This window comes from Mercenaria mercenaria, chromosome 1, assembly GCF_021730395.1.
Source record: "Mercenaria mercenaria strain notata chromosome 1, MADL_Memer_1, whole genome shotgun sequence".
NCBI classification, from domain to species: Eukaryota; Metazoa; Mollusca; class Bivalvia; order Venerida; family Veneridae; genus Mercenaria; species Mercenaria mercenaria.
The window spans coordinates 40078034-40105554 of record NC_069361.1 but is presented as its reverse complement, the minus strand read 5'-3'; the positions used below and the strand labels follow the sequence as shown (position 1 = coordinate 40105554).

General features: G+C 34.5%; 2 protein-coding genes across 12 annotated transcripts in view; both read right to left on the bottom strand.

The window, feature by feature from the left end:
• Positions 1 to 27521, bottom strand: part of LOC123541046 (uncharacterized) — a 330808-nt gene that overhangs the window by 78982 nt on the left and 224305 nt on the right. For 6 of the 11 annotated variants that reach the window (XM_053544988.1, XM_045326409.2, XM_053544968.1 and 3 more), the window contains one exon: positions 27434 to 27500. The exons of 3 other annotated variants lie outside the window; for them this stretch is intronic. The gene's annotated coding sequence lies outside the window, so the exon portion shown is untranslated. Of the gene's footprint in view, positions 1 to 26146; positions 26291 to 27433; positions 27501 to 27521 lie in introns of those variants that run through there. 2 more of the 11 variants (XM_053544982.1, XM_053545012.1) reach the window with 1 other exon arrangement.
• Positions 18303 to 20097, bottom strand: LOC128556500 (uncharacterized). Its single transcript, XM_053541903.1, has 2 exons — positions 19653 to 20097; positions 18303 to 19256 (listed from the first exon to the last, which is right to left on the bottom strand). The coding sequence occupies exons 1-2, from the start codon at positions 19920 to 19922 to the stop codon at positions 18303 to 18305; spliced, it is 1224 nt and encodes a 407-aa protein (XP_053397878.1). The 5' UTR covers positions 19923 to 20097.

The window sequence follows — 27521 nt, the reverse complement described above, 5'->3', positions numbered from 1 at the left end:
AGATACGAAACTTATAAAATCGTATTATAACTACAATTTTTTTTATTTTCAACTGAGAGAAAATCTTGTTTTACAAACGCATGCATGTATAATATGTGTTAGGATAAAGTACTTGAACAACAAAATGACAAGCGTGTCATAAAAGCGCCGTGTTACAATTTTATTGTACCAACGTACAAAGCAGCACATTTATATGACGTTTAACACGTTATATCTAACTGTTCAATGTTATTGCATTTTTGTTTGTGTTAAATACTTTCCTATTAAGTTCAAAATTGTAAGCAAGTTACACCTACTTTTGAAATATTTTAAACTGTATGCCAAAATAGCTTGAACATAAAGCATTTTTGCATGATATAAGAATATCAATCATTATGTTAAAATACTTTAAACAACATGTATGAAGACATTGAATTTGTCAGTTCAAAAACCCATATTACCTAAACCACACACTGTCGGTTGATTTAACCTTACAACCCAATTGCAACAATTGACCGTAAATTGTCAATGCCTTTATACGAAATAACTGTTGTTCAGGGTAGATTATCCGTGAGAAAGTTATCACTCCTAACTAATAAGATACCACACGGAACGTTTTTTTATGTTTGCTTGGGCGGCCAATATAAAAAAAACAGACTACAGAAATTACACCTTATAGGCAAATAATAATATACAATAATTGTGTCTATTACGACATGACTGTACAGTAATAGATATGAAAAACTCAACTATGTAAAATATGTTATTTTTGTCACACATAAAATTAATAATGACATAAATTCAATTTCTATTTGTTGACGAATAAATCAGTATTTTAATTTTAACGCTAATACGATAATTATATCACATAATTATCAAATAAAATCTTTGTTGAAAGAATCACATATTTTGAACATTGTTAAAGCTGCTTCTGCAATGGAACAAAACAAAACGTTTATACACTTAAACCATTTGAGCCGCACCATGAGAAAACTAACATATTGCATTTGCGACCAGCATGCATCCGCGCAGTCTGGTCAGGATCCATGCTGATCGCTAACGGTTTCTCTAATTGATATTGGCTTTGAAAGCGAACAGCATGGATCCTGACCAGACTGCGCGGATGCGCAGGCTGGTCTGGATCCATGTTGGTAGCAAACGCACTATGTTGCCAATGGTTTTCTCATGGCGCGGCTCATTTGTTGTACGTACAACGCTTGAAGACATCCGCATATCAGCATCTTATCAAATAAACTGAACAGTCAATAATCCCTTGTAATCCAGCCGAAATACTTTAAATCCCAATTATGCCGTTCCATGCAACATCTGCATAGTTATCAGCATTATTTACACATTTTATGTTAAAACGAATTATACAAAATCGTAATATCATTCGCTAAATTGCTAATTTCCTCATTTGAACTCAGAAATCTGTGTATGAAATTCAGTGCGTGTTGGACGCAGAAGTATTTCCTTCCTTCCTATCGTACTGTTAGTTCAATAAAATGCAGACTTTAAGGACGTTATGGAATGATACCCGATCATAGAGTGCATTCATTCTTTTTATACAACCGATTTCGGGCGTAACTGGTATGACATGTATCAGTACTTATAACGAACAGACACAATCACACCGCATCAGCTATTATTTTGCTTAGTTGCATTCTATGTTTCCAAAGGAATGTCATATCCATTTTATTAATTTGATTCCTACCGACGATATAGAAACAACATCATTTCTGTTTCATAAAGCATACTTAGGTGGCACGACTCGTTTTTAAAGACAGATACAGTCTTTAGTATCTATATTAGGTAAACTATTTTAACTAAACATCTATTCTGGCTAAAACAAAAATACAATATAATTACATCAAATGAATTAATGAAAAACTGAGCAGACAAAGTAGCCTCTTAGTACAACAGTATCTCAGTTTTCCCAATTTAATCTTGCGGTATCATTTTATACTGTCTAGTTATATGACAGAATTCTTCACATGACCTTATTCCACAGAAAAAAAACAAAAACATATTCCTATTGATTCTATTCGATATGCAATTGAATCAAATTAACATAACTGTATCAATAAGAGATATGTCAGGTATACTTTTTGGAGGGTATGTCTTGTATTTAAGCCAGAAATGTCTAGAGCAGGAAATGCAAGAAGAGTCTAAAGAGCCGCGTCATTTAAAGCTAAACCGTGCAAGATATTTGAAATATTACATACTGTATAAGTTTGTTCTTACAACAATATCAATTACATCTCTTACATGAGATTTGTTTCTGGGCTCGAATGAATTATTGCCACTTCATAGCCGACAGACATGACGTTAAAAAATTAAGTTTGTAGACATCTGCAGGGTCCAAGGTTTTGTAAAAACATTGATACAAAAACTGAAATATTTCTTTCTGCGACAGTTACGTACACAACAACCGTTGTGGAATTGCTCCTCATATATGCCTAAACATCTGTTCCAAACAGACAGGTGCTCCACACGAATTAACCTCTCCTTTTGGCTTTGATGTCTTGGTGCACCGTTAAAATAAGTTAAACAATCATAAAACAGATCTAATAAACCTCCCAATCCCTCGTGTTCATTTGATTAACACTGAGAGAAATCCCGTGATCCTCTCTCCAGTTCTCAGCATTAAATACGTAAAGTGTCAAGATGTTTATGCATGCGTAGTTGAAACCAAGACAATTCATTTATTATTGAACGCTTTTATCTCGCACGGACGTACTTATATAAGGATGCACATTTGCATCGTTTTAAAACATATCAGTATACTGTTATACCTTGAAATCATTTTCACTTCATACGAACAAAACGATTACAAGCATTGGGCTGGACATGTATATAACACCATTTAATAACAGTTCGATTCACAAACATAACAAGAGCAATATACAGAAATTAACAGAATGCCGTGTATGAAATGTTAATTGGCTTTCTCGCATACATTTCTGGCACATTTAAGACTGGTCTTTGCCCCTGTAAACAAGTGTATATATCTTCAAGACGATGATCTAATTTCCATAACCCACGGGGTTACGTTGTACGTCAGTATAAATTCGTGGATGTTCGTTTGACTGACATATATGCGGTCTATACTCTACGTGGCATTTATATGCTTCATTGTGTCTGAAAGGGCGGATGGACCGTAATTAAACTTAAATAACTGAACTTGATTGACATATGATCAAATTGGTACCCTATTGGAAAGTAAACCAGCGAAGCAAAAACATGAAATGCTGATATGTCGACATATTTCTGTTACGGAAATTTGATCAACTTTAGATCTTGTTATTCAAAACATTGCACCTTTTGGAAATAAATAATCATTGCTTTATTAATTGATTATAACACTAATACTTTATGCCAGGTCTTCAATAAATATTTATGCAATAAAATGCAGAACAAAAAACTAAATATATTGCAAGACACCTGTGTTGTTAAGGTTGCAACAGCACTGAGACCAAGTACTTGGCGACTTCGTTCGGCAGCCAAAAGGAACTTGAAGACTACTTTTGCGGAGGCTAATTAAACTGCTAAGAAACATTCGTTTACAATCAGACCTGCTTGATAAATCTAAAAGTGCATCTATTATCAATTACGTTCATGTTTGTTGCTATTTTAGTAAAACATGATTCTTTTATTGCACAAAATAACATTTTTTTTTTCATACAGTTTGGTAGGTACATTTTGTAAAACTCTAGGGAAAAATAAGCTCACCTTTATATGAATAAAATGAGATAAAAAGAAAAATATCTCAGTAATTTGGACAATGGAAACAAATACTAAATGCCAATACCACTTTATGTATGATACTTTACATATGAAGCCAACCGAATTGCCGAAACATGTTAAAACCTTTACTAAAACAATATCTGTAATAACATACCTTCACATTATGAATGTGTTATTTATATGTTGCAATATCCTGTCGATAATTAGATAAAGTCTTGTTGTAATGAGACAAAAAGTAAATCGCAGTTGTTTTTTTTTTTAATGAACAGGCTCAAAGTACATGCTAGAGCCGGGCCGGGAGGTGATAATCTGCCCGAATTCATAATGGCCCTCGGGCTAAAGCCCTTGGGGCATTATTCATTTTCCGGGCCGATTATCACCTCCCGGCCCGGTTCGGTTGTGTATTAACCTCTAATTAAATCATTAACAACATCAGCGTAAAGACTGAGGATTTGAGAGGTAAACAATATTCAACATATTCAGGCTAAAACGAAAGCTCTAAAATAACATTTTACTCAGTTAAATGAATATGTTATTTGACTGACCTTAAGCACCACTTTCTACAAATGACCGTAAAATTTCAATGTTCTTATATGAAACGTCAATTGTTCAAAGTAGTATTATCCGTGAGAAAGTTTACTGTCTTTATTATATTTACAATGTAGATACCACACGGAACGTTGTATCTCTCCTTTGGCTGGCTACTATGAAAAGTTGACTACAAAAATATAGATATTAGGCAAATAGTACTTTTATTTTCTCTAAGCGTAAATGTCCGTAAATGTCCTTTGCCTTTACAATTATAAACGTTATAGATACGTAATTCTCGCCAACAAAAAGATGCTAGGCATAAGCCTTGAAACTGGTATAGAACTAATGGGAACATCATTAAAAGATAGGGGGCTTCTTAGCAGAGTGGTTAAGGTCGCTGATCTTAAATCAAATGCCTTTCACCGCCGCAAGTGGGATGTAGAATTCTTTCTTGTGAGGAAGCCGTCCAGCTGGTCTACGGAAGGCCGGTGGTTCTAACAAGGTGCCCGACCATACCAAAAATAATAGCTGGATGGTACCTGGCGTCTTCTTTCACTACAGAAAGGCCGAAATAAGACAAAACATGTGAAATAAAAACACCTCGGGAAAATTTAAACAGTTAAATGTAATATTACTATTTATTTTAAATTTTCTTTTTGACCAACTGGCCCATGAGGTTAGCAAACATGGAATGGCAAGACAATTATTTAAAAGGAGAAGGTTGTTAACATTCAGTTTTCTACATAAATAGCACATTCTGATATAACAACATTAGAATTACAACTATTTATACATAAATAACCATAATCATAACAGTATAGAGTTAGATTATCATTTCACCGGTGCAATTTATGTTTAAAGCGTGTACAGCTTGTTATACAAAAACAAGAATGCAAGACAGTTTGAATAATTGATTAAAACATATTGCAACGCTGGACACAAATTCAAACTGCGCTTGCATTTACATGTGTATTACCATGTATTGCATGATATAACATATAACTATAAAATTCCATATAACATTCACATGTAATGTTTCTACTAGTTATTAAGTACGAACTAAGTACATAGAGTTTTTCCTAAGCGATATTGAGATCCAAAAACATATTATGCATGGCTATTATCTCATGATTGTTTTTCTTTGCAAATGACTTTTAAGTTAATTCTGCAGTGAAAACAAATTTGTGCATTCATTAAAACCATCGACATTTGTGTCACGTATAACAACGGAAGACGTGTTGTAAAATTAACTGAACCGTAAATATTCCCAATGCAATTCAGGGGAAATACTTTGATTCTCAGTTCGCAATGTTTGCAGAATTATAAGCATTATTTACACTATCTGTTGCCTTTAATATGCTATTTCAATGAATTATACCAAATTGTGAAATAATTCACTAAATTGCCAATTTCCTCCCTCTAGTCAGTAATTCAGTGCGTGTTGGATAACGGAGTATGAAGGCAGTATTTTTTCTGATCTATACGCAGACCTTAGTATTGCTCGTGTTTTCTCATTTCCAGTTGGCTTCTAGGGGAACTGTTGAAAGTTCCAGATTTTGGTGGCTCTAGTAACTGTTGTAACTGTAGTTCCTGACACTTTCGCAACTAATTATTCAAAAAAACTCTAGATTTTAAACAATAATAACGAATGCTTATGTAATTTTGAATACTGCTACCCTGTTATAAAATCCAGAGATATTATATAGACAGTTCAACAAAAACATTTACACTGTAACTTAAATAAATTTTAACTGGCCAAAATTATTAATTAATAATTATTTGAAATGAAGTAGTAATTTTAACTTAATTAACAGAAAATCATAACTATACAACATCATACCCTTTTATAAAGTAGTGTCATTCTTTTGAATAATTAAATCCGGTTATTTATGTAGCATCCCACGACACCATAACATTCTAATATATGCTTAAAATATAAAAAATAGATCATATTAGTTCTATTCTATACGCAATTGTGTACTATATACCAGTACTTCAACTGCCAGTTATTATTTTTTGTACATGTTGGTAATTATTGGTCTAATTGTATCCGTTTTCGGGACTGTGTACCTACGCACTCGCGCTCTCCAGCTCATACGTACGAATGGTTCGAGAAATCAAATTTATAAATCCCTACCTGTCTCCCAAATGGTTTGGGAAATCGTATATTTGACACACAGCAAAATAATCATGTTTTGTATTATTCGAACAGCACTGCTATAGTATTTTAATTTTCCAGGTATAGGAGTCATATTCGGGTTTGCACATGCTTGCGTTCGTATACAGCTCCTCTGTCCCATGGAGCTATATATACGAAAACGTGTTCCAAATATAGCTCCCCGGGGAGCTATATCCGAAGGGAGCTATATAGGGTGTGACATGGCATACGTTTTTTAATTATTAACAATCTGACAATGAGCTACATGCTATGACCACCAACTGCTTGCAACATCCCCCTTTAAGCAACGATGTAACCGGACTGATCTATTTTTACGTCACCTGAACGAAAAAAGTTCCATTTTCAACATTTTGAGAAAATGTATCCAAAAGTTTAATGTGCGCATATTTCCTTCATTTCTGAACAAAAACGATACAAATATGTTAGTAGAATCTGAATATGTAATGTCTGATAAACTTGTCATTATCTCTGCAAAATCACGTGTTTTACTTTGGAATGACAACATTTGTTAATTTCTCTTTCGTATGATATAATGGTAAAACAGCACCTCTTTAAATTTAGATAAATTCTAAATTTAAGCTATATATAAAGGCATAACAATCATCTGTTTGTTGAACAGTATTGCTACCACAATGATTTCTATCACTATCGTGTTGTAAGTCCTGGAGATAAAGCAATTTAATTATCAACAATATATTCAAACTGAGGTCATACAGTAAAACATTACGCGGAATCTTCCCTTATGACTTCAAAATTTATGTTTGATTTCTATGGAGTCAAGACAAATAAAATATTAAAGAAACAAAAAAAATATCTCAATATAGAAATGGAGATCTAACATTAAAAGTATCAAACGACGATATTAGGATATTTGATATTCTGAAATTTGATCATTGACAAACTAATTTATTGCGACTTCGATTCTGCATATTTACTAGAATTTCTTTAATCCTCACGTATCTTTTAAAGGTTAAAGCTGATAATACTGATTCCCAAAACAATACATGAATCTTTTAAGAATGTTTCTTAAAACCCGAGACCAACCGAACAACTTGTCGCTCATTATAATTATCCGAAACACACCTGTTTTCTGAAGATTTAAACGTACGTTTGTAGACACCAAGTAGATTTAAGAAACATTCATGTGAAAAGGAAATACAAATATTTCATTTTGCCACAGATAGCTATACGGTAACAGATCTCCAAGCTCCGTGCCAAACTTTTACACAAATGCTCCCCTCATGCGGCTTTGATGTCTTGGTACACCGTAAAACCAAACTAAAACTAACAAATAAACTGTTTCGGATCTCCCCTATGTATTTGATTATAACTAACACATGGCACGTGATCAAAGAAATTTCTCTCCAGTCGTCAACAATAAAGACGTAATGATACTTCAGAAATGCACGCAAGGTGACACCCATTTATTCTCCAGAAATATAAAATTGCTTTGCCAAATGTCATGTCTAAAACAATTATGCGTTCATTAGTAAAGGTGTAAAGGTAGTATGATTTTTGTAACCGTTAACATTAACCATTTTTAGTTTACACGATTGTTAAGGGAATGTGTAATATTTTTGCACGACTATATTAAATAAACGCGTAAAATGACATATCTTAGTTATTTAAACAAGAGGGTCAACCTGTATATTGAAAAATGCCATTTACTGATCAATAAGATTACAGTTTCGAGATGACATTTTTTAAAAGTGCATTCTCAGAAAGTATGATAATCAGTAAAAAGAATCCTGTAAAGCCAAGAACAAAACTGGTTATTCCTAACGATTTTATATAAAATCATTTTGATTACATAAAAGACTTCTTTTGTTATCGATTTAAGTTTCTATTGCTTATTTAACTGCATTAATCTACTGTCAGACTTCTAGATCCAGTGCTAGTTATCTCAAGAGGTACTTATGTATGGGCATAAGTGGTTTATCCAGCCTCGAATAGAAATGCTATCAATAAAATGGTTAGTATGAAGAACGCGAGCAGGAGAATATCGATTAAAGTAGCTTGTGATTAGCTTAAAATGTTTACAACGTCATGACGTTGACTTTCAAAGTGTATATACCTTCCGTACAGAACTGAGTTCAGCATTAATATAATTTTGATACTCTTATGAATGAAACAAATAATATCGCTCGTCTGAGTTTCAAGTTTTGTTTCTTTGTTTATGAGACAGCCTATTCTAAAACAATGTCTACAAGCTCTGTGCTAAATCTTTTTCTTCAAAACAAAATTAAGTAGTGATGAGCACCACAGTAACACTGTTGGAACGACTAACCAGACAAACTAGCCATACTACTGCTTATTCAGTATATAAAATTGCGCAATGTACAAATAAATACAAATCCACGTTAATAACCAACCACAGTTCAAACTGAAACTAGTCAGCATGCATCCAATGCCTTATCAAGTAACTATCGTTTTTAGAATTCCACCTAAGGCACGACAGCCACGTCTATCAAAAGCCTAAACAATTTCCACAGGGGATAAAAATATTCAATCCTTTTATCTTCTGCAGACATGTTTGACATCTGATAGATAATTACCTACATCCAGTCTATCCCCAGTAGTCAATTCAAGATTACTTTAAATGTCTCTCTCTAAAGTTGGAGAATATTTCAGTTACACCACATTATACTGGCTGCTGCTGCTGCTAAATTATGTCAGAAAATCTACATTATTGTCGGTCTCTCCTTCATCCCTTAAACTGACTTTTAAATATTCTCCCACTTGGTCAGAAATGTCAACACATGTCAGAGTTTAACAAAAGGAAACATGACCTGACCTCACTGCGGCTGACGCTCTCAAGATGAGATAATTGTCACCATAACGACTTTTAAACGCTGTATTGCAAGCGACTGGTCACACATTTTGACAGATCAAACTATTTAGATGATCAATAAAACTAATTGTACCATTGACTGATAACGATAAAAAACATTTGTAAACTCACGCTGGGACGGAAATCCAGCCGTGAACGAAACTCAAACCATAATCATGCCGTCAGTCATAACAAAAGTCACTGCCATAAAGCACGTGTATTTTCTTCTAAATACCGACTAATCTTTGCTAAACATCAACGGTAATTTCCATACATATTCAATAATCATGTTTGCTTGTTAGAAAGCATATTTCTCTCGGCCCTTCGTAATGATAACAGATTGTAACTTTCAAAAAATATATCCTAAAAGAAAATAAAAAATAATATCCCAATATGTTTTTTTCTGTGATATGTAAATAATAGAGAATAAAGGTATTTGGATCATGACGGTGTTTGTTTTGAACTTACGTTTGATGTCTTGGCAGAGTAAAACTATACATATTTAAACTTGAAGCATAGGCCGTTGCCAAACGACTGCTTTGCCAATCCATTGCCTTCACTTCTAATTGAGTTCTTTACTGAATATAACGATAAACGCGATCATAATATTGCACGACGTATTTTTATGTTATGCTGCACATATGCGAAGTTTTAAAGCATTATATGAGCCGCGCCATGGGAAAACCAACATAGTGGCTTTGCGACCAGCATGGATCCAGACCAGCCTGCGCATCCGCGCAGTCTGGTCAGGAACCATGCTGTTCGCTTTTATAGCCTACTGCAATTAGAGAAACCTTTAGTGAACAGCATGGATCCTGACCAGACTGCGCGTATGCGCAGGCTGGTCTGGATCCATGCTGGTCACAAAGCCACTGTGTTGGTTTTCTCATGGCACGGCTCATATATAGAGTTTACTACATGACAGCTGTACTTCTACAAACTGCGGGTCCGTAGCTGGTGCTACTGACTGGTCTAGCCTAATAAAGTACAAACGCATTGTTATTATTACTGTCGATTGATATTTCGAATTATATGTATCATTCAGTGACAAATATAGTTATGAACAGTAACATGACGAAACACAAAAATAGCCTCGAAAGGACATTAAAATCTAAATCGAAAACAAAAAAAAAAAAACATAAAAAGGTTGCAGTATTATTTTAAATAAACATCATATTTATTGAAAAAAGAAAACTGTTTTCCTTATATATCAAATTCAATAGGTAATATCATTTATCCAAATAGCTATATAACATCTGATCAACTTCAATGCATTTCTTGCGATAATATAAGTGAATGTTTCACACAAATGCCAACGCAGAAAAGAATTTAATTACAATGAAATATTTACAGAATATTCATAACTCGAAAGTTATGATAATTGAGACATTAATTACACAAAATCCTACTTAATTTTTGTGCACAAAATGGAATAATCTCAATTTGGCAAACCTATTAACTCATGTTGGCGAAAAGCCCGCCCGCTTAGCTCAATAGGTAAGAGCGTTGGTCTACGGATCTCGGGGTCGCGAGTTCGATCCTCGGGCGGGGCGTATGTTCTCCGTGACTATTTGATAACAGACATTGTGTCTGATATCATTAGTCCTCAACCTCTGATTCATGTGGGGAAGTTGGCAGTTACTTGCGGAGAACAGGTTTGTACTGGTACAGAATCCAGGAACACTGGTTAGGTTAACTGCCCGCCGTTACATGACTGAAATACTGTTGAAAAACGGCGTTAAACCCAAAACAAACAAACAAACAAACAAACATGTTGGCGAAAAGATGCATAGAGTTGTCGTTACAGTACTGTGTATATACCCTATTCAAGAAATAATTTAACGGAAAAAATAAACGAAACAAATTTGAACACTCCTACAAATAATATTTACACTCGTTAAGCTGACATTAATCGGATAAAAATAAATGCAGCAACAATATGTTGCTACTTGATGCATCTGGAAGCCCTTTCGCTAGGTAGGAGAAAAACAAAAATGATGGTATCTTGGCATCATCAGCACTTCGCGTGAAAATTTGAAACTACTATGGTGATCCTTAATTAATGTACAAAATACTCAAAGCAAAAAAAAAAAATGCAGAAAATTACGATGTTCCGTCATGGCCATCGCCTCCTTTCTTATAATAGTCGTGCGCGAAGCAAGACCTTACAACAAGTCCACGCTCCGCCTTTCGTGATCTCGCGCTTCACAGTCGTTATCTCGCGCTTTGGCATTGTGATTTTGTACATCGCAGATGGTCCCTATCAAAGAAGAGGCGACGGCCCTATCGGTACACCGTAGAAAAAGAAAGATCATCATTGATATAGATTCAGTATGTGATAACAAGAACCGGCGACAATGCTAATGACTGCTTTTTGCTAATTCTAAACGATTACGTGAATATCATTTAGAAAGGTAAATGGACTTGCTTGTATGTAAATTGTATATCATTCTTATACACATGAGAAATAAGCCACAATGTTCAAAACTGAAATGTTTCCATACAGCTGAATACTAATGTAAATATTCAAGAAAATCGCGATATCAGAAGCTACAAATGTCATTTCTATAATTTAGTCCATCCTACAATTTGTGTAATCTCGCGATAAACAAATGTAAATGTCAAAGCCACTTATGTATCCTACCATGAAATCTTCAGTCAGCTGAAAAGCCGAAGCATGTAAATATAAAACAAATAATACATTTAACTAATAGGTAACATCAATAAACAGTCTATGCCTAATAGCATGAATTTACAGTTAAAAATACGTTCACATGGCGAATATTTATATGTTATGCTCATACCAAACGGGGTTAAATGCAACACAATGGAGGTCATACGGCAATTTTCCAACTTTTATGGTGGAGAAGACACAATGTGCCCCTCGTGCATCATTTCAGGAATGAACGGGCATCTGAGTAGAATCAACGACTTTCGGTAAGCCTATAACAGACATATCTCATGTCGGACATTTTCGATATGAACTTGTTACGGATAACACATGAACTTTATCATGAGCATATTATAAAATATCAACAGAGATTGTTCTTAATACATTTCTGAATGCAAATTATTTCTATCTAAGTAAATAATGTATAGATTGGTATGTATTAAAGTTTATATAATTGTATCTATTAATTATTAGTAACACATAGAACGGTATTATCGATTGCTTGAATGGCAAGCATGAAAAGTAGACAGAAGTGAGAGCAGCTTTTAAGTGTATAATTCACAACTCTACACGAAAATATAATATGGTCTGTTGCAGAGTTAATTCAATATATATGTAAAACTGGGCAACGCAGAGATACTAGGTGTCAGCATGTCTCAAATATGTATCGGAGCATAAAGTAAAGCTCTTTTGGTTTATATAATTAAATCAGCATTTTAATATTTATTATAATGCAATTTTACCTCGCATGTCTGATGACAAGTTCAAATATTGTGTTTACTGATGCAAAGAAATTCCCTTTTTATTGTTCAATTAACTGAACCGTCACTAATCCCGTGTAATCCACCTGAAATACTTTGATTCCCACCAAGCCGTTGAATGCAACATTTTCACAGTAATCAACATTATTTGCACAATCTGTTGCATTTATGCTAGTTAGTTAAATTACATAAAATTGCAAAATTATTCATTAAATTGTCAAATGCATCACTCAGGTTTAGAATTCTTGAGAATAAAAGTGTTTTTAATTCAGTGCATGTTGGACGCAGGCGTATTAACTGGCATTATTCAGTGCACGTACTGATCTTAAAAAATCAATAGCTCCCTCATTACTGGGCATTATAATTGACTATCGGCGCATTCAATACATGCACACGTGTGCTGTCCGCATTTCCTGTTAGTTTAAAAGGGAATGTTTGCAAAAATAATTTTGAGAAGCATCAGATGAAATGCATTTTCGTGAAAAAACTCCTTTATTTCAGACTTTGGTTTGACACGTAATAAGAAATATTAAATGTTATCCAAACTTATGAAGTTTGGTCCGGTTGTAACTTGTATCTCCTGACAATATGGCAAAATGATCGTTCATAAAGTGTAGAATTTTAAATTTCTCCTAACATATATTTCGGATGTTTCAAATTTGGTAAAAAATAAAGGAATGTATTACTATTCAGTTCAGTAGAAATACTTGTGATCTGTTGAATCTTGGCAATATATATGTACAATTAAGCTATATGCAAAATATATATGACTGTAAGTCGCATGATTTAAATATTTATACGCGTCCATGTTCAGACCTGTGCTCATTATTTCAACTAGAGCTATGTACGTTCTAAATTACACATTTCAGTACTGGCGACAACCATTGCTTACTAAACATAACCTCAAACAAAGAAGTAAAATATTTGCAGAAAATAAAACTATAAACGTCAAACATCATAATTTTATCCGGTCGTAACATCTCACAATTTCGTTAAAATACCATTATATACATAACCCATATATTTACATATCCAGAAATATTTTCTGTATTGCGAGTACGGTATGCAGTTAGAGTCTGTCTTACCTAAGGGCTTACAATAGCACTTGTACGATATCCAGGTATGCATACGTCACAAAGCGATGCGGTCATTCTAATTATAGTACAAAAGGTCACGTGGTCAAGATTTCGGACAAACATTATCTCAGAATTATCAACAATGGCAGCGAGTGAACCTTTTCAATACATAGAATTAAATGAAAACGAAGTGCCTGGGGCAAAGTTTGTTTATGAGTCTATTGAAAAACATTCAAATACACAGTTAAGTAGGTGGCTGGAATGCCGAGGACTACGTAAAACTGGAAATAGGAGTGAAATCTTGAAGCGGTAAGTCAACTTCTTTGTGTTAACTCTATGCCGTGTACTACATCTGTTAGTAGACTGTACATTGTTAATGTGATGTGTATTGTGGATGCAATGTGAACTTGTTCATTGTAAGGAACAGGCAAGTGTAAATTAATGATCGTTAACTAAAAAATTACATGAAAAAGCGTAACTCTCGTGTATATGCATGTGTATTTGTCTGGAATATTATATTACCGAAACAGTAGTGCGAACTGAACCGAAAGTAACATATTTACAGTACTGCAGTAGGGTACAGTACTGTAGATTTGTTTGAAACTGCAATAATGCGTAGTCATTTGTGGTAAATGCTAGATCATTTATTCAGTTAATTTCAAACAAGTGCCATCCATATATTCATTGTACCTGTTAACTAGTATGTATGGATGGGCTACTTTGACACACTTACTCAACTTATATGTTCATTATGGTATGTATATATATTAAGCCGGCTACCTCGACCAAATATGGCATTTCCGAGAACCCTGAACTTGACTTACATGTTCATATACGATGAATATATAGAGCCAACTACCTAGCCACTGCCTACATTAAATTAATCAGAGATTTTTGACAAGCGTTAGGTAGTTTGCCTCATAAATTTTTACCAGGTATTTTTTTGAAAAATTATTTCTATTTTTGTTTCTATTTGCAGAGTTCATAGTTGTATCAGTGCTGGCAAAGACAAGGAAATTGATGTCGGGGTAGATTGTGGGAAATGGTATGAACTGAAAAAGGAAAGTAAGCTACAACTTGCAGGAGTGCCTTCTCGTGTTCCTCTTTTTAAAGAGCAAGGTAATGGCTTCCATGCGGACAAATGTGGAATATGATGTGACAGTGACATTAAGTGTACATTCTGGCTTTGTTAAAGATGCATCTTGCACTTGCATTGCATCCGCTATGGGACGTTGTAGTCATGTGACTGGACTGTTGTATGCGTTGGAAAATTTCTTGTCATTATCGGGTAAAGACCTTACCAGCTGCACTTCATTACCCTGTACATGGAATAGAGGTCGTCAAAAACAGAAAAATCCAAAACGTGTACAACAATTATCATATAGCTCAAAAAAACGTAAAATTAATTCTGTAATTGACTTTGATCCAAGGGGGCCATCAACAGTAAACAAAGACAAAGATAATGTCAAGGACAATTTTTTGTGGAACTTGCAAAATAGAAGAATTAGTTCATCAATGTGGAATTCTATTTTAGAATTCAGTTATGAGGATTATGAAGTGACTAGTGATCAGATAAATGTAATCAAAGAGTGGAGAGAAATATTTCTAGAACATCTCAAAGTGCCTTCGCAAAACAGTTATCCAACTCTTTTGGTTGAGGATCAAAGGAGCGATCGTTGGTTTACCGAAAGAAGAGTTAGGCTAACTGCGTCAACTTGCCACACTGTAGTTCACCTCCAGTCAGGGATTGCCATAGGGAACTTCCTGTACAGAAAACTCTGGAGTACAGAAAAAGTGACATCAGCAGCTCTTAGCTATGGTGTCAAGAATGAGACAGAGGCTATTAAATGTTACAAAGACTTAAAAAACAGTGAACGTCTGAAAACAATAAACACAGGTCTTTGGGTAAATGGTACAAATCCTCAACTTGCATGTAGTCCAGATGGATTAATTCTAGATCTGGATGAAGCCCAGTGCAAATATGGAATTTTAGAAGTTAAATGCCCCAAAATTTTGGAAAATCATAAAATTTCTGACTTCAAGACTGTGCTTAAGCCAGCACAGGTGAAAACATTCTGTTTAGAAGATTGTAACGGGGAAATAACATTGAAAAAGAAACATGCGTACTTCTATCAAGTTCAGATGCAAATGGGGGTAACAGGCTTAAAGTATTGTGATTTTGTTGTTTGGTCAAGCAAGGAGACTTTTATTCAAAGGATTAGGTTTGATGAAACTTTCTGGGTTGAAATAAAGGAAAAGTTAATAAATTTTCACCACTCTTACATTGTCCGGAATTATTCGAAATGAGGACACCACGTGAGCTTAGCAGCTTAAAAATTATATAAACTTGACAATGAATGTTCTGTTCAAGTGAGGAAGTTGTTAAGTACTTGTGGAGAACAAGTCAGTACTGGTGCAGAATCTATGTACACTGGTTAAGTGCGGCTCGGAACACTTGTTATCATCCTTCGGTATATATGCATATATGTTTATTTTATTTTACAGTGGAAGTTGTTAAGCACATATGTTTATTTTAAGAGTGGAAGTTGTTAAGTACTTGTGGAGAACAAGTCAGTACTGGTGCAGAATCCGTGCACACTGATTAAGTGGGGCCCGGAAAACTTGTTACCGTCCTTTGGTGTATATGCACATATTTTTATTTTAGAGTGGAAGTTGTTAAGTACTTGTGGAGAACAAGTCAGTACTGGTGCAGAATCTATGTACACTGGTTAAGTGCGGCTCGGAACACTTGATATCATCCTTCGGTATATATGCATATATGTTTATTTATATTTTACAGTGGAAGTTGTTAAGCACATATGTTTATTTTAAGAGTGGAAGTTGTTAAGTAGTTGTGGAGAACAAGTCAGTACTGGTGCAGAATCCGTGTACACTGATTAAGTGGGGCCCGGAAAACTTGTTACCGTCCTTTGGTGTATATGCACATATTTTTATTTTAGAGTGTAAGTTGTTAAGTACTTGTGGAGAACAAGTCAGTACTGGTACAGAATCTGTATACACTGGTTTAGTGCAGTTTGGAAAACTTGTTATCATCCTTCGGTGTATACGCACATATTTTATTTGAGTGGAAGTTGTTAAGTACTTGTGGAGAACAAGTCAGTACTGGTGCAGAATCTATGTACACTGGTTAAGTGCGGCTCGGAACACTTGTTATCATCCTTCGGTATATATGCATATATGTTTATTTTATTTTAGAGTGGAAGTTGTTAAGCACATATGTTTATTTTAAGAGTTGAAGTTGTTAAGTACTTGTGGAGAACAAGTCAGTACTGGTGCAGAATCTGTGTACACTGGTTAAGTGTGGTTTTGAAAACTTGTTATCATTCTTCGGTATATGTGCATATATGTTTATTTTAGAGTGAAACTTGTTAAGCACTTGTGGAGAACAAGTCACTACTGGTCCAGAATCCATTTACACTGATTAAATGGGGCCTGGAAAACTTGTTACCATCCTTTGGTGTATATGCACATATTTTTATTTTAGAGTGGAAGTTGTTAAGTACTTGTGGGGAACAAGTCAGTACTAGTGCAGAATCTGTATACACTGGTTTAACCAGTATCTGTTATACATTATAAGCAATGTATGAATATAGTGAAAACAAATATTTATTATTGTTAACTTTACACATGATTTTATTAGTATTGTAGTATTAACTGAAATCATTATTGTAACATATGTAAATACATGAAAAGTAAATACAAATTTAAGAGTGATCATTGACTTTTCTCTTTTCAAACGAATTGCCTGTGTTTTTATGGGACAAAAGTTGAAACTGCAGATCATAAGGCCTAAAAAAATTCTTTGTTTCCGGTAACATGCTCAAAAAAATTAGGATAGGTAGGTTGGAAATCTTTTGGGGGAATTTTTTTTTATTAAGAGACTTTTCAGAAATTATTTTTATGTCCAAAAAGTAATTTTTACAAGTAAGGGGGTTATGCCTTTAGAGCATTTATATAATAAGTAAGTTGGTTTCTAACATCACTGACCATGTTTAAAGCATAAAAAGTGAAGTTTTGCAACTTTTTGTTAATAAGTTGGAAAAAATATTCTCCAAGGCCATAAAAACATTTAGGGTAGAGCCAAAAATTTAGGGTAGGTCGTGATGCCAGAAACAAACAATTTTTTTACGCCTAATTGTTCATTTAACTAGTGGGTCTTGAAAATTTACTAAGCAAGCTATAACAAAAACTAGTTGTGAGAAAACTGGCTGCAAAGCCTGTGGTATAACTCGCTGAAGAATTTTAAACTTTTTAATTCTTTCAATTGAACGCTCGACATGAATTCTATGTTTAGCAATGTCTTTTGTCAAAGCTTCCTCCTGCGGCGTAAACTGATGCCTAGAACCAAGAAATGGTGGTCTAATCAACTTAACTTGACGTTCATTTAACATATCGTCTATCAGAAACCCACGATCTGCCATTATAACATCACCTGGTTCAAGAAATTCTAAAAAATCTGATTGTTTTACAATCTCCTTGTCACTTATACTGCCTTCAAACGCATCGCTTACATAAAGTATAGCGCCATTTGGTGCAACTGCAACAAGAAACTTATATGAAGTGTATCCCTTATAAGAAGAGTACTGATTTCCCTGGCTTCAAAATTTCCTGGGGATTGCACATGAACTTCAGTACAATCTATTATACAGCGTATATTTTTATATTTCTTAAAACATCTTGGCAAATGTTTTCGGACTTTCCTTCTGGAAGCAAACATAAATTCCTTTAACATCGAAAACTGTTTATAAAGTAATTGAACCCAGGTTATTATTATTGTGGAAACTTGTCTCGTGTTTGTTTCGAACCTGTACGCCAAATCTTGGTGTAACAATCCAAGCCGAACTCGCATGAGAAACATAAACAACTGATTCTGTGGTGAAATAAGCCGCTTACGCCCTGGTCTACGGCTAGGAGTCTTGTCTGGATTGCTTACACTGGAATTCCAAAAATTTATTTTCTGTGTACAGTCTCCCAAGAAGTCCCACAGGCACAAAAACTGAATGCATGTCAAACCAGTGTAAAACTTAAACGCTTTGTCATCGTTCATATAGGTGTCCACACTGAAGGCCTCAGTGACTCTTGCCTTTTCTTCAACTGTATTTTGTTTCTTTGGCTTCTGAATCTGGAACTGATCTTGAGATGAGACTTTGAGATTGTTTTCTAAAATTCTGTTCTGTATTTTTAACCGTACAATATCTGATGACACAGTTTTTTCTGTCTGACTTTCCTTTTCCTGTACATCTGGTTTACAATTAACTCCTGTACTTGTGAACAACGTTTTTGGAGCATTATTTGCAACAGTCTCAAAGCCCTCATGTGCATTTTCACTCACGACAGGACTGATAGTATCAGTCATTGGTAACATCATCATTGCTTGGGCTGCTTCATTTCTTTCTGTACGCTGCTGTTTTGGTGTCTTGTATGGCAGGCGTTCAGCAGGTCTTTTTCTCTTTCTGGTAACCTGTACATATAAAAGTGGAGTTCAGTTAAAATCATGCACAACAGAATCTGGGGTGAAATATGCCGCGTACGCCCTGGTCTACGGCTAGGAGTCTTGTCTTGATTGGTTATACTAGTAAGAATTTCAAAACTTGATTTTTAACAAGGTAGTCTACAACACCCCACCCACCCACCTTCTCAAACTTTTAGTGGCATCCTATTGATTATTATTATTTCATTGTTTCATTACTGTGTATTCGATTCAGTATTGGTGCATACACATTCTAAGTACATTATCAAATAAGATTGTATTATTTCATTATTAAAATCAACGCGTTTTCATATGTTCGGCAGACGGTCATTTACATAATACTGACTCAATACTCAGTAATAGTCTGTAAATGAAACACGGTTTTACCTCTGTTCCACATTTGATCGGGTCTGGATTTTCTTCCGTCGGACCTTTCTCGCCGACGAAATGCAATGAACATATATAAGTATCCTTGTTAACATTGGCGATGGTAAAATATTTCCGTCCACAGTTTTGCACCCAACGCATGCACTTTTCACGATCTGTTTTGGGCTTTGGAAATCCATTTCCAAAACCAATGAAAAAAATTCCATCATTATTCAAAGTCCTCGAGTCACTTTTACAATCTCCATAACAACAGTGTTTAGTTGTTACCATGATTTATCCATTAATTTATCTCCAGAAATATTTAATCTTGAGCTTTGTTTACATGTACATTACAGTTTACTCAGTGCGATTCCGAAATGTTTGTCCGAATCGCCTGACGTCACAGACTGCTGATAAGAGTGCCAGCTATAAATAGAAACGGCCTAGATATCGTACAAATGCTATATTAGCGGAGAGTATAGAACTGACAGAGCAAATGTAACGCCGGTTTGTCTGACCTATACAGAGCTATTCACTACATCAAAATGACGATTTAGGATGAGAACATGCTTAAAAGAAGTAACAACGTAGCCGGACTATGCTACTGGGGCATGTAACTCAACATTGATCAAGTCATTGTTATAACCCAAAGTCTAGACATTGCATATGCTTTTCAATTATGTAGGTTAAGTAAGAATTGCTCTTACCTTAAGGCCATTTAAAGCTGTACATATACAATGTGTGTGAACAGTAAATATTCCTAAAATGATAATGTATCTTACAAAATGTTCATTCCAACCTGCTGGAAATGTAGATTCTTCATTGCCTTGGTCAGCATTATTTTCTGGTTATCTTAATTTTACATGTAGCTCATTACATGGCAGCCGTTGCAATCTAAGGCAGGGTAACTGCACTCATATCTTCATTCAAAACCATCAGACACATTTCCTTTCATGTGGCTAAGATGTTCTGGTGCACCGAAGGAAACAATAAAACTTAATTTGTTACACCCAATCCCTCCTATATATTTGATTACTACTTACACCAGGCACATGTTCAAAGAAATGCTGAAACCTATACATTCCGTATTTTACGCCAGTCATCAATCATAGTAAAGATTTATTGCCATCTTCTAAAGTTAGAATGTTATACTAAAACTGATGACATCTTATATAATTCCAAATAATGTCTTCAAATTAGCTTGAAATGCGCTGATTTCTTTAATAATGGGCACATATCTCAAAAACAAGTACACGAACCTATATATTTTATTTCACCATATTATAAGCTATATGGTTACGACTTGAGAAGTTTTATTAAAATCTACAACGTAGAAATAATTCTATTCGCGAAAATGTTATCAAAATTGTGATTTTTTTCCACAGACTCCCATTATGAAAATGTGTGTGATATCAAAAATTTTCAAATCAGTCTAGCAAACAAACGACACTTTATATTTTATTTGCAGAATTTTCTGAGTATATTTGAAGTTTTGTGATGAACATTTGTGCCAAGTTTCTTAATCCTTCAAGCAGTTCAAGAGTTACAGAGCGGACACCGGAAACACACTCATATGACTATTGACCTCTAAGAGTGACCTTGACCTACCTTGAAGCCATCCAGAACGTGCACTTTGCATGTCGTCACGATGTGGTGAACATTTGTGTCAAATTTCTTTGAAATCCTTCAAGGGGGTCAAGAGTTACAGAGCGGACACGAAACACACTCATATGACATTTGACCCCTAAGTGTGACCTTGACTTTGAAGCGAGCCATCCAGAACATGCACTCTGCACATCGTTCCGGTGTGGCTAACATTTGTGTCAAGTTTCTTTGAAATCCTACAAGGGGTTCAAGACTTACAGAGCGGACATGAAATTGCTAACGGACAGACAGACGGAAAGACGGACACCGGGGTATAACATAATACGTCCCTCTGGGCGTAAAAAATCATTACTCCATAGAGATGACATTATTTTTTTCTCAAAAGATAGATTCATATAATCTCTGAAAAGCAGTACAAAAGTTCAGGGAAGTATTTAGTAACCTCTGGTAAAAACTATGTTAAAATGGGTCTTACATATAACGACCACTTGAACGACTTAAGTAATCCAATAATTGTGAAGAGTTCTTCAATTTTGTTATCGATTTGAGCTCTTACTGTTTAATTGCACCGATCTATTATCAAACTTTCCTGATATAGAACTGGTTATTTGAAGAGGCACTTCTGTTGCAGCATAGTAAGATGTTTGTACAGTCTTAAGAACACTTTTAAGAACAGGACGGCTCCAAATAAAATTGATAAATATAAAAGAATGCGATAAGGAGAATATTGGCGAAATTCTTCAATAAAAGCGTGGTAACTACCAAGATAATCCAAATCGAACAACCTGAGATCGCTAACATTGCAACTATCCGGGAGATCTCTAGACGACTAGAAAAAAGAGATAAATCTAATTCTAAACTTACTGTCTGATATTTCAGAAATTTCCCACACAAATTACAACATTATGTCAGAAAAAGTTAACAACAACTTGTTAGCATACCCTTTCACAAAAATCTTTAAACAATGCGTCTGACGGATGACAATATAATCAGCATATTCCCCTGAGCAAAGCTACTCCCAAAAGATTTAATTGAAACGATAATAATGGCGTATTCCTCACATGCGATAGCAGACACAATCCACACATCGTGATGGGGAAAAGCATATACATTTTGTATAGATTTATAATAAGCGCTAGATGACTCTTTTTAGTTACCTTTCTCCTATGTTCGCGATATATTTGTGGTTGAGAACAGTCCTAAGTGCAATACCATTTCAATTGACACGCTCAGCTGACGGACAATATCAAGTTTTCAAAAGAAGATCACCAGTTTAATTATCATATTTATTATCTACTGGTTTGTAAATGAGCACGTTGCAAGTACCGCGTATTAAATAGACACACACACCCCTCCCCACCACCACCACCCAAAGAAAAGAAAAGAAAAACTAAAAAGGAAAAATTACTACTCCAGCCTTACATCGTCTACAAACAGGTTTTCCATCTTATCCTTAAAAATAATATACCTCCATTCTATGTTCACGAACGCTTCCCACGATATACCATTTCTAAAGTTAAATCATTAAACTTGTTGTTGTCGAATTATGTAAGAACATCTAAATTATTAGCGGGCACTCTTCCCATACTTAAAAATACACTTTCAAATTTTCTCACTTGGTCAGTCGTGCCAACGCGTATAAGTGTTTAACAAAAGACTACATGGTCTCATCTCAATGTGGCTGGCGTTCTCAAGATGTGAAAATTATCACTACTATATAAAATGATTTTCAAAAGTTATATTCCAATTAATTGGATAAGATCTTATGCGAATGTTATTTAAATGGTCACCATAACAAATCGTTCTATTTAACGATGACTTGCAATCTCATGCTGAGACAATTGTCCACATCTAAAATTTAGAGCGTAGTTCGTTTCCGCAATTTTGCCCTTGGACACCAAAACACTTCTAAATAAATATACATGCCTGGTAATATCTTTAACGAAACATTTATGATGTCACTGTTTTATGATACATTTGCTAAGGCTTTACGTCATTCGCCTGATGTTAACTGCGTGTGCAAATTTCGGAAAAATGACCCATCAAAATGGAAGCGCATATATTATAGTCATAGAAGAGCTCTCATTTTACAACAGTGTTATGATACTACGATTCAGAAAATGAAAATATGGCACATTCAGAGAACGATAAAAGTATAAAACATCAGTTATAGAAATTGACACAATGCCATATTACACAGACTGTTAGCTGAATATGCTAATCACATTAAGCTCTCTTCTGTCACATGTTAAGAATGGTGTGTGTCAAGATTGTATTTCTTCTGAAAGCTGACCTTACTTCCACACGCCACGGGATTACGTTATACATCAGTACTCTTTCTCGCCTTGTTCACTAGAATGACACAATCATTAAGGCATGAAGATCTCAATATTCTGGCAATATAATTAATGAATAGTGACACATTTCAGAGAAAAATTCCTTAGACTGTTGATTGTTTCTTCGCAACTGCGTCGCCACAAGTTAAAGTATCTGTCGTGCGAAATTCCTGGCGTCAGAGCCACATTCGTAGTTTCTTAATAGAAAATACAACTTGGAAACAGTAACATTCATAATACAGTTTTATCAGTGCATGTCTTACGTGTGCCAAGAGGAAAGGACTTGACACTGGCATTAACGCATATATTCCTGAAATTGTTGGAAACGTCTGACATGAGAGTGCTAAATAAGTATGGATTAATAATAAATTACATAAAAATGAAGTAAGACTTTGCTACGTAACCTCTTTAGCGTACTGCTCTTGCCTTACTATTTTCAGATGAATATTGTTGATTGAGTTTCTACAATACATTTTGTGACTACATAAAACTATCCGGGTGACATTGTTTTCCCAATTGACACAAATCTGGAGGCTAGCATTCACAAAAGAATAGCAGGAAAGTAAGAAGGTAGACATAAGTAAATGCAGATCACAACTTCACTTGAATCTATAAGTGCACTTTAGATAAAAGCATTCTACCTAGGCATCAGGATTTAATATAATACTTGTAATATCTAATCTAAATCTTTATCTTATAAATTATAAGACAAATGCATGTCGAATAGTTTTATGTGAAATACTCAGAAAACAGAAAAGATGATTTAATCGAATTTTGCAGATAATGAACAACGGGTATAAATAGAGAATTCAGCGTAGAAATAATAATGAACGAAACGCTTGAGAGATGATAATAAATGAGCTAATATTAATGTCTATATGTTAAATGTGCACGTCGTACGGGCAGTTTTAATTTGTACCCTATGTACGAAAACTTGACTTTCCTGGCATGTAGCTAATAATCAGTAAAAAAAAAGCCTAAAGTAATCCGCATTTTACATGTTATTTAAAAACATAGTTTCACGTTGGTTGGTGCAAGAGGGCCTGGGGAGCTGCTGCACATTTCATTACGTCTTACGGACAGGCTAAATTGAACCGCATCTGGTATTTTTTGCTTGTTTTCATGCTATACTTGTAAGGATTTTCTTAAGGTATAATACATACTGAGATGAATTATTTAATCTCTAATCGCATATGTACCTCTCGAAGCATCGCTGATAACATAAAAGACACAGTCAAATTCTATCTTCTCATTGTGTTTTCTTTCTAAAATACTACTCCAACACACGAGAGTTAGAATCCTCCTACGTGCATGTTTACTAACAGATATTCTGCTCCAAAAAGGAGGCAAAGAAATATTTAACACGATATCCTTATTTTGACAAATTAGGATAGATGGCATTTTAATGACACAAAAAAAAAGATATTGCATTTCTGTTACACAGACACGATTTGGCTGCTGTGCACGAATGAATGGATCTTATTTCTGCAAACATGTTATATTATACGAGAGATAGCTTTCGTTATACGAGTCTGTTGTCTGTGTATGCTGTGATCCAGCTCTTATTTAATAGAATAAAAGCAAAACAATGTTTGAAAGTTATAATATGTATTACAGATACTTGTAACGCTGACACTCATCAAGTACAAATGAATGCACCAAAACATGTTTGCACTTAATTCATATGGAAGCACTTTCGCTTGGTATATGATAAACAAAGTCATGACGCCATCCCAGGCACTACTCGTAAGAACAACAGCATGCCACTTTGTGGGGTTGTAATATACTGCATGCATTAAAAACCGAATGGAAACAGTTTAAAATGTTTACGCTTTACCAGCAACTGACAAAAATTGTATAAATCACTAAATTGGGTTATTACAGCAGAGTTCACCTCATAAAACGGCTGTTACTGAATAACATATTGAATTACACGAAAGAGAAAATACATTCAATAAATTAACCGCTGCAGCAAACGAATATTAGGCAATCAGAATTACCAGTCTCCACCCTGGAGACAAGTTTTCACTTATATTTGGTGTACATTCAGTTTGGCAAATTTAATCAAGGAAGTGGAATAGACAACCAGAAGGAAAAGTTCCTAACTGCAGAAAAAGAGATGTCAACAATGTATACGTTCTATTATCGAAATTTCCCCTTAATGACTTATTCTGTTGTGCTTAATTTAATTGAATATCAATATTCAAATGATGTCTGTTTCAGACGTAAACATGCATGTGGTGTTTGTATACCCGTGAGAAATTTTAAATAAGCTTTTATTTTCGAATTGAATAGGGTTTCACAAAGCCGTATAGAACTACTACTTTATAAATAAAACTCAAGACAATAAAGATAAACAAAAAAGCTACAAATGTCAATTCCCCAATTGTAAAATCTCATTTAAATGGCGATAAATGTCAAAATCACTTTATCTATCTTATCTTGAAAACGAAGTCAGCTGAAACTCCGACAATTCAAAATTTAATCTAACACCGACCCTACCTAAAAACAGTTACTACCATCGCCTGTATGTTTTAAAGCATTGCATATAAACATTATTAAATAGTCCTTTACCTTCCATGTAGCGTCATAAACGTTAAGACTCCCTATCATACGAAAATAAACATTTGCAATCCAAATGAAATTAACTTGACAATGTTCTGAACAACAAAAGCAACAAAAACACTTTAATCAAAATATACATTGTACTATACGAGTTAGTAGGGGAAAGTTTGACAAATGAAGAATGAAGCATCATGTTACTAAATACCATAAACACCGAGTAATTTAATAGTATGCAGCAATATCCTGAGGATAATTAGATGCATGCTTGATGTAATGAGACGAAAAGAGCATGCCCTCCTTTGTTATATTATACTAGACTGTATATGGAGAGAGGATTTAATTGGAAAACAATACGGCTCTAGACTATTTATAAACATAGGATTTAATTGGTGAAGTTTGTTATGTTGTTATCATAATGAAATATGGAATGATTGTTTATTTCATAATGGTTACTGTCGTTTAAGGAAGTTAAGTAGCTAATATACTATTGTCAATGGACTGATTTTGAATTTTGTATATCCACTTCAAATGTCTTATGTACAGCTCAGAATGTCGTTATAATTATCTGAGCATGAGATTCATCTTAGACATCCGGTTCTGTTGACAATTGTCACTTGACTATAATTACCCAACATAAAACCATTAGACTGAGAAAAAACATAACAATTTCACTTCTCGTTTTTTTTTCCTACTTTTTTAAAAGGATTAATTTAACTTGTACTTGATTTCTTCAAGCCTTTTCTCGGTTTACTGTTGTACCTAGCGAATTCAAACTGTACCCTTAATATTATAAAATACCTTTCGCATAAAACTAGTGTGTACACTGCTTTTCTTGCGGTAAATATGATCTACAATTTTGAGGCCCTGCATGGTTTACTTGTAAAGTGCATTGTTGTAAAGATTCTGACGTAATAAATTGTACTGAAATATTTCTAGGAAATGTTAAGAAAGCGGTAATTACAGAAGAGAAATAAAGTAAAGCCATTTTAACATGCAAGGAAGTATTAGTCGAGACTCACCACACGCTAAATATTTAAACTGTTATAGTAAAAAGCAAAAGCAAGACTGGTTGTTAAAGGCACTGTGTCAAGTACCTGTATTAACGTCTTTTTACCGAGGAATCTAAAGAGGCAGTAAGAGATCGATTGTATTTTCCATGACTTTCTTTCCACGATGTTTTGTAACTTTAATACTCACATGGATCTCTTTAGCACAATATTTCTAAAATCGATTAAAGTACATATCAAATTCTAAAAAATCTGCCTTATGAACTACACTGTTTAAGCTTAAACTTACCTGTCTCTTTTAAATTTAACTCCGTCTACTTGTGTCACAATTTATTTAGATGTATAAATCCACACACCTGCAAGTACAGAATAAAATG

Excerpts from the sequence above, each read along its gene's own strand:
- LOC128556500 (XM_053541903.1), bottom strand. The coding sequence starts at position 19,922 with ATGGTAACAACTAAACACTGTTGTTATGGAGATTGTAAAAGTGACTCG. Across the intron at positions 19,257-19,652 it reads CGATCAAATGTGGAACAGAG|GTTACCAGAAAGAGAAAAAG; the intron begins GTAAAACCGTGT and ends TTATATGTACAG.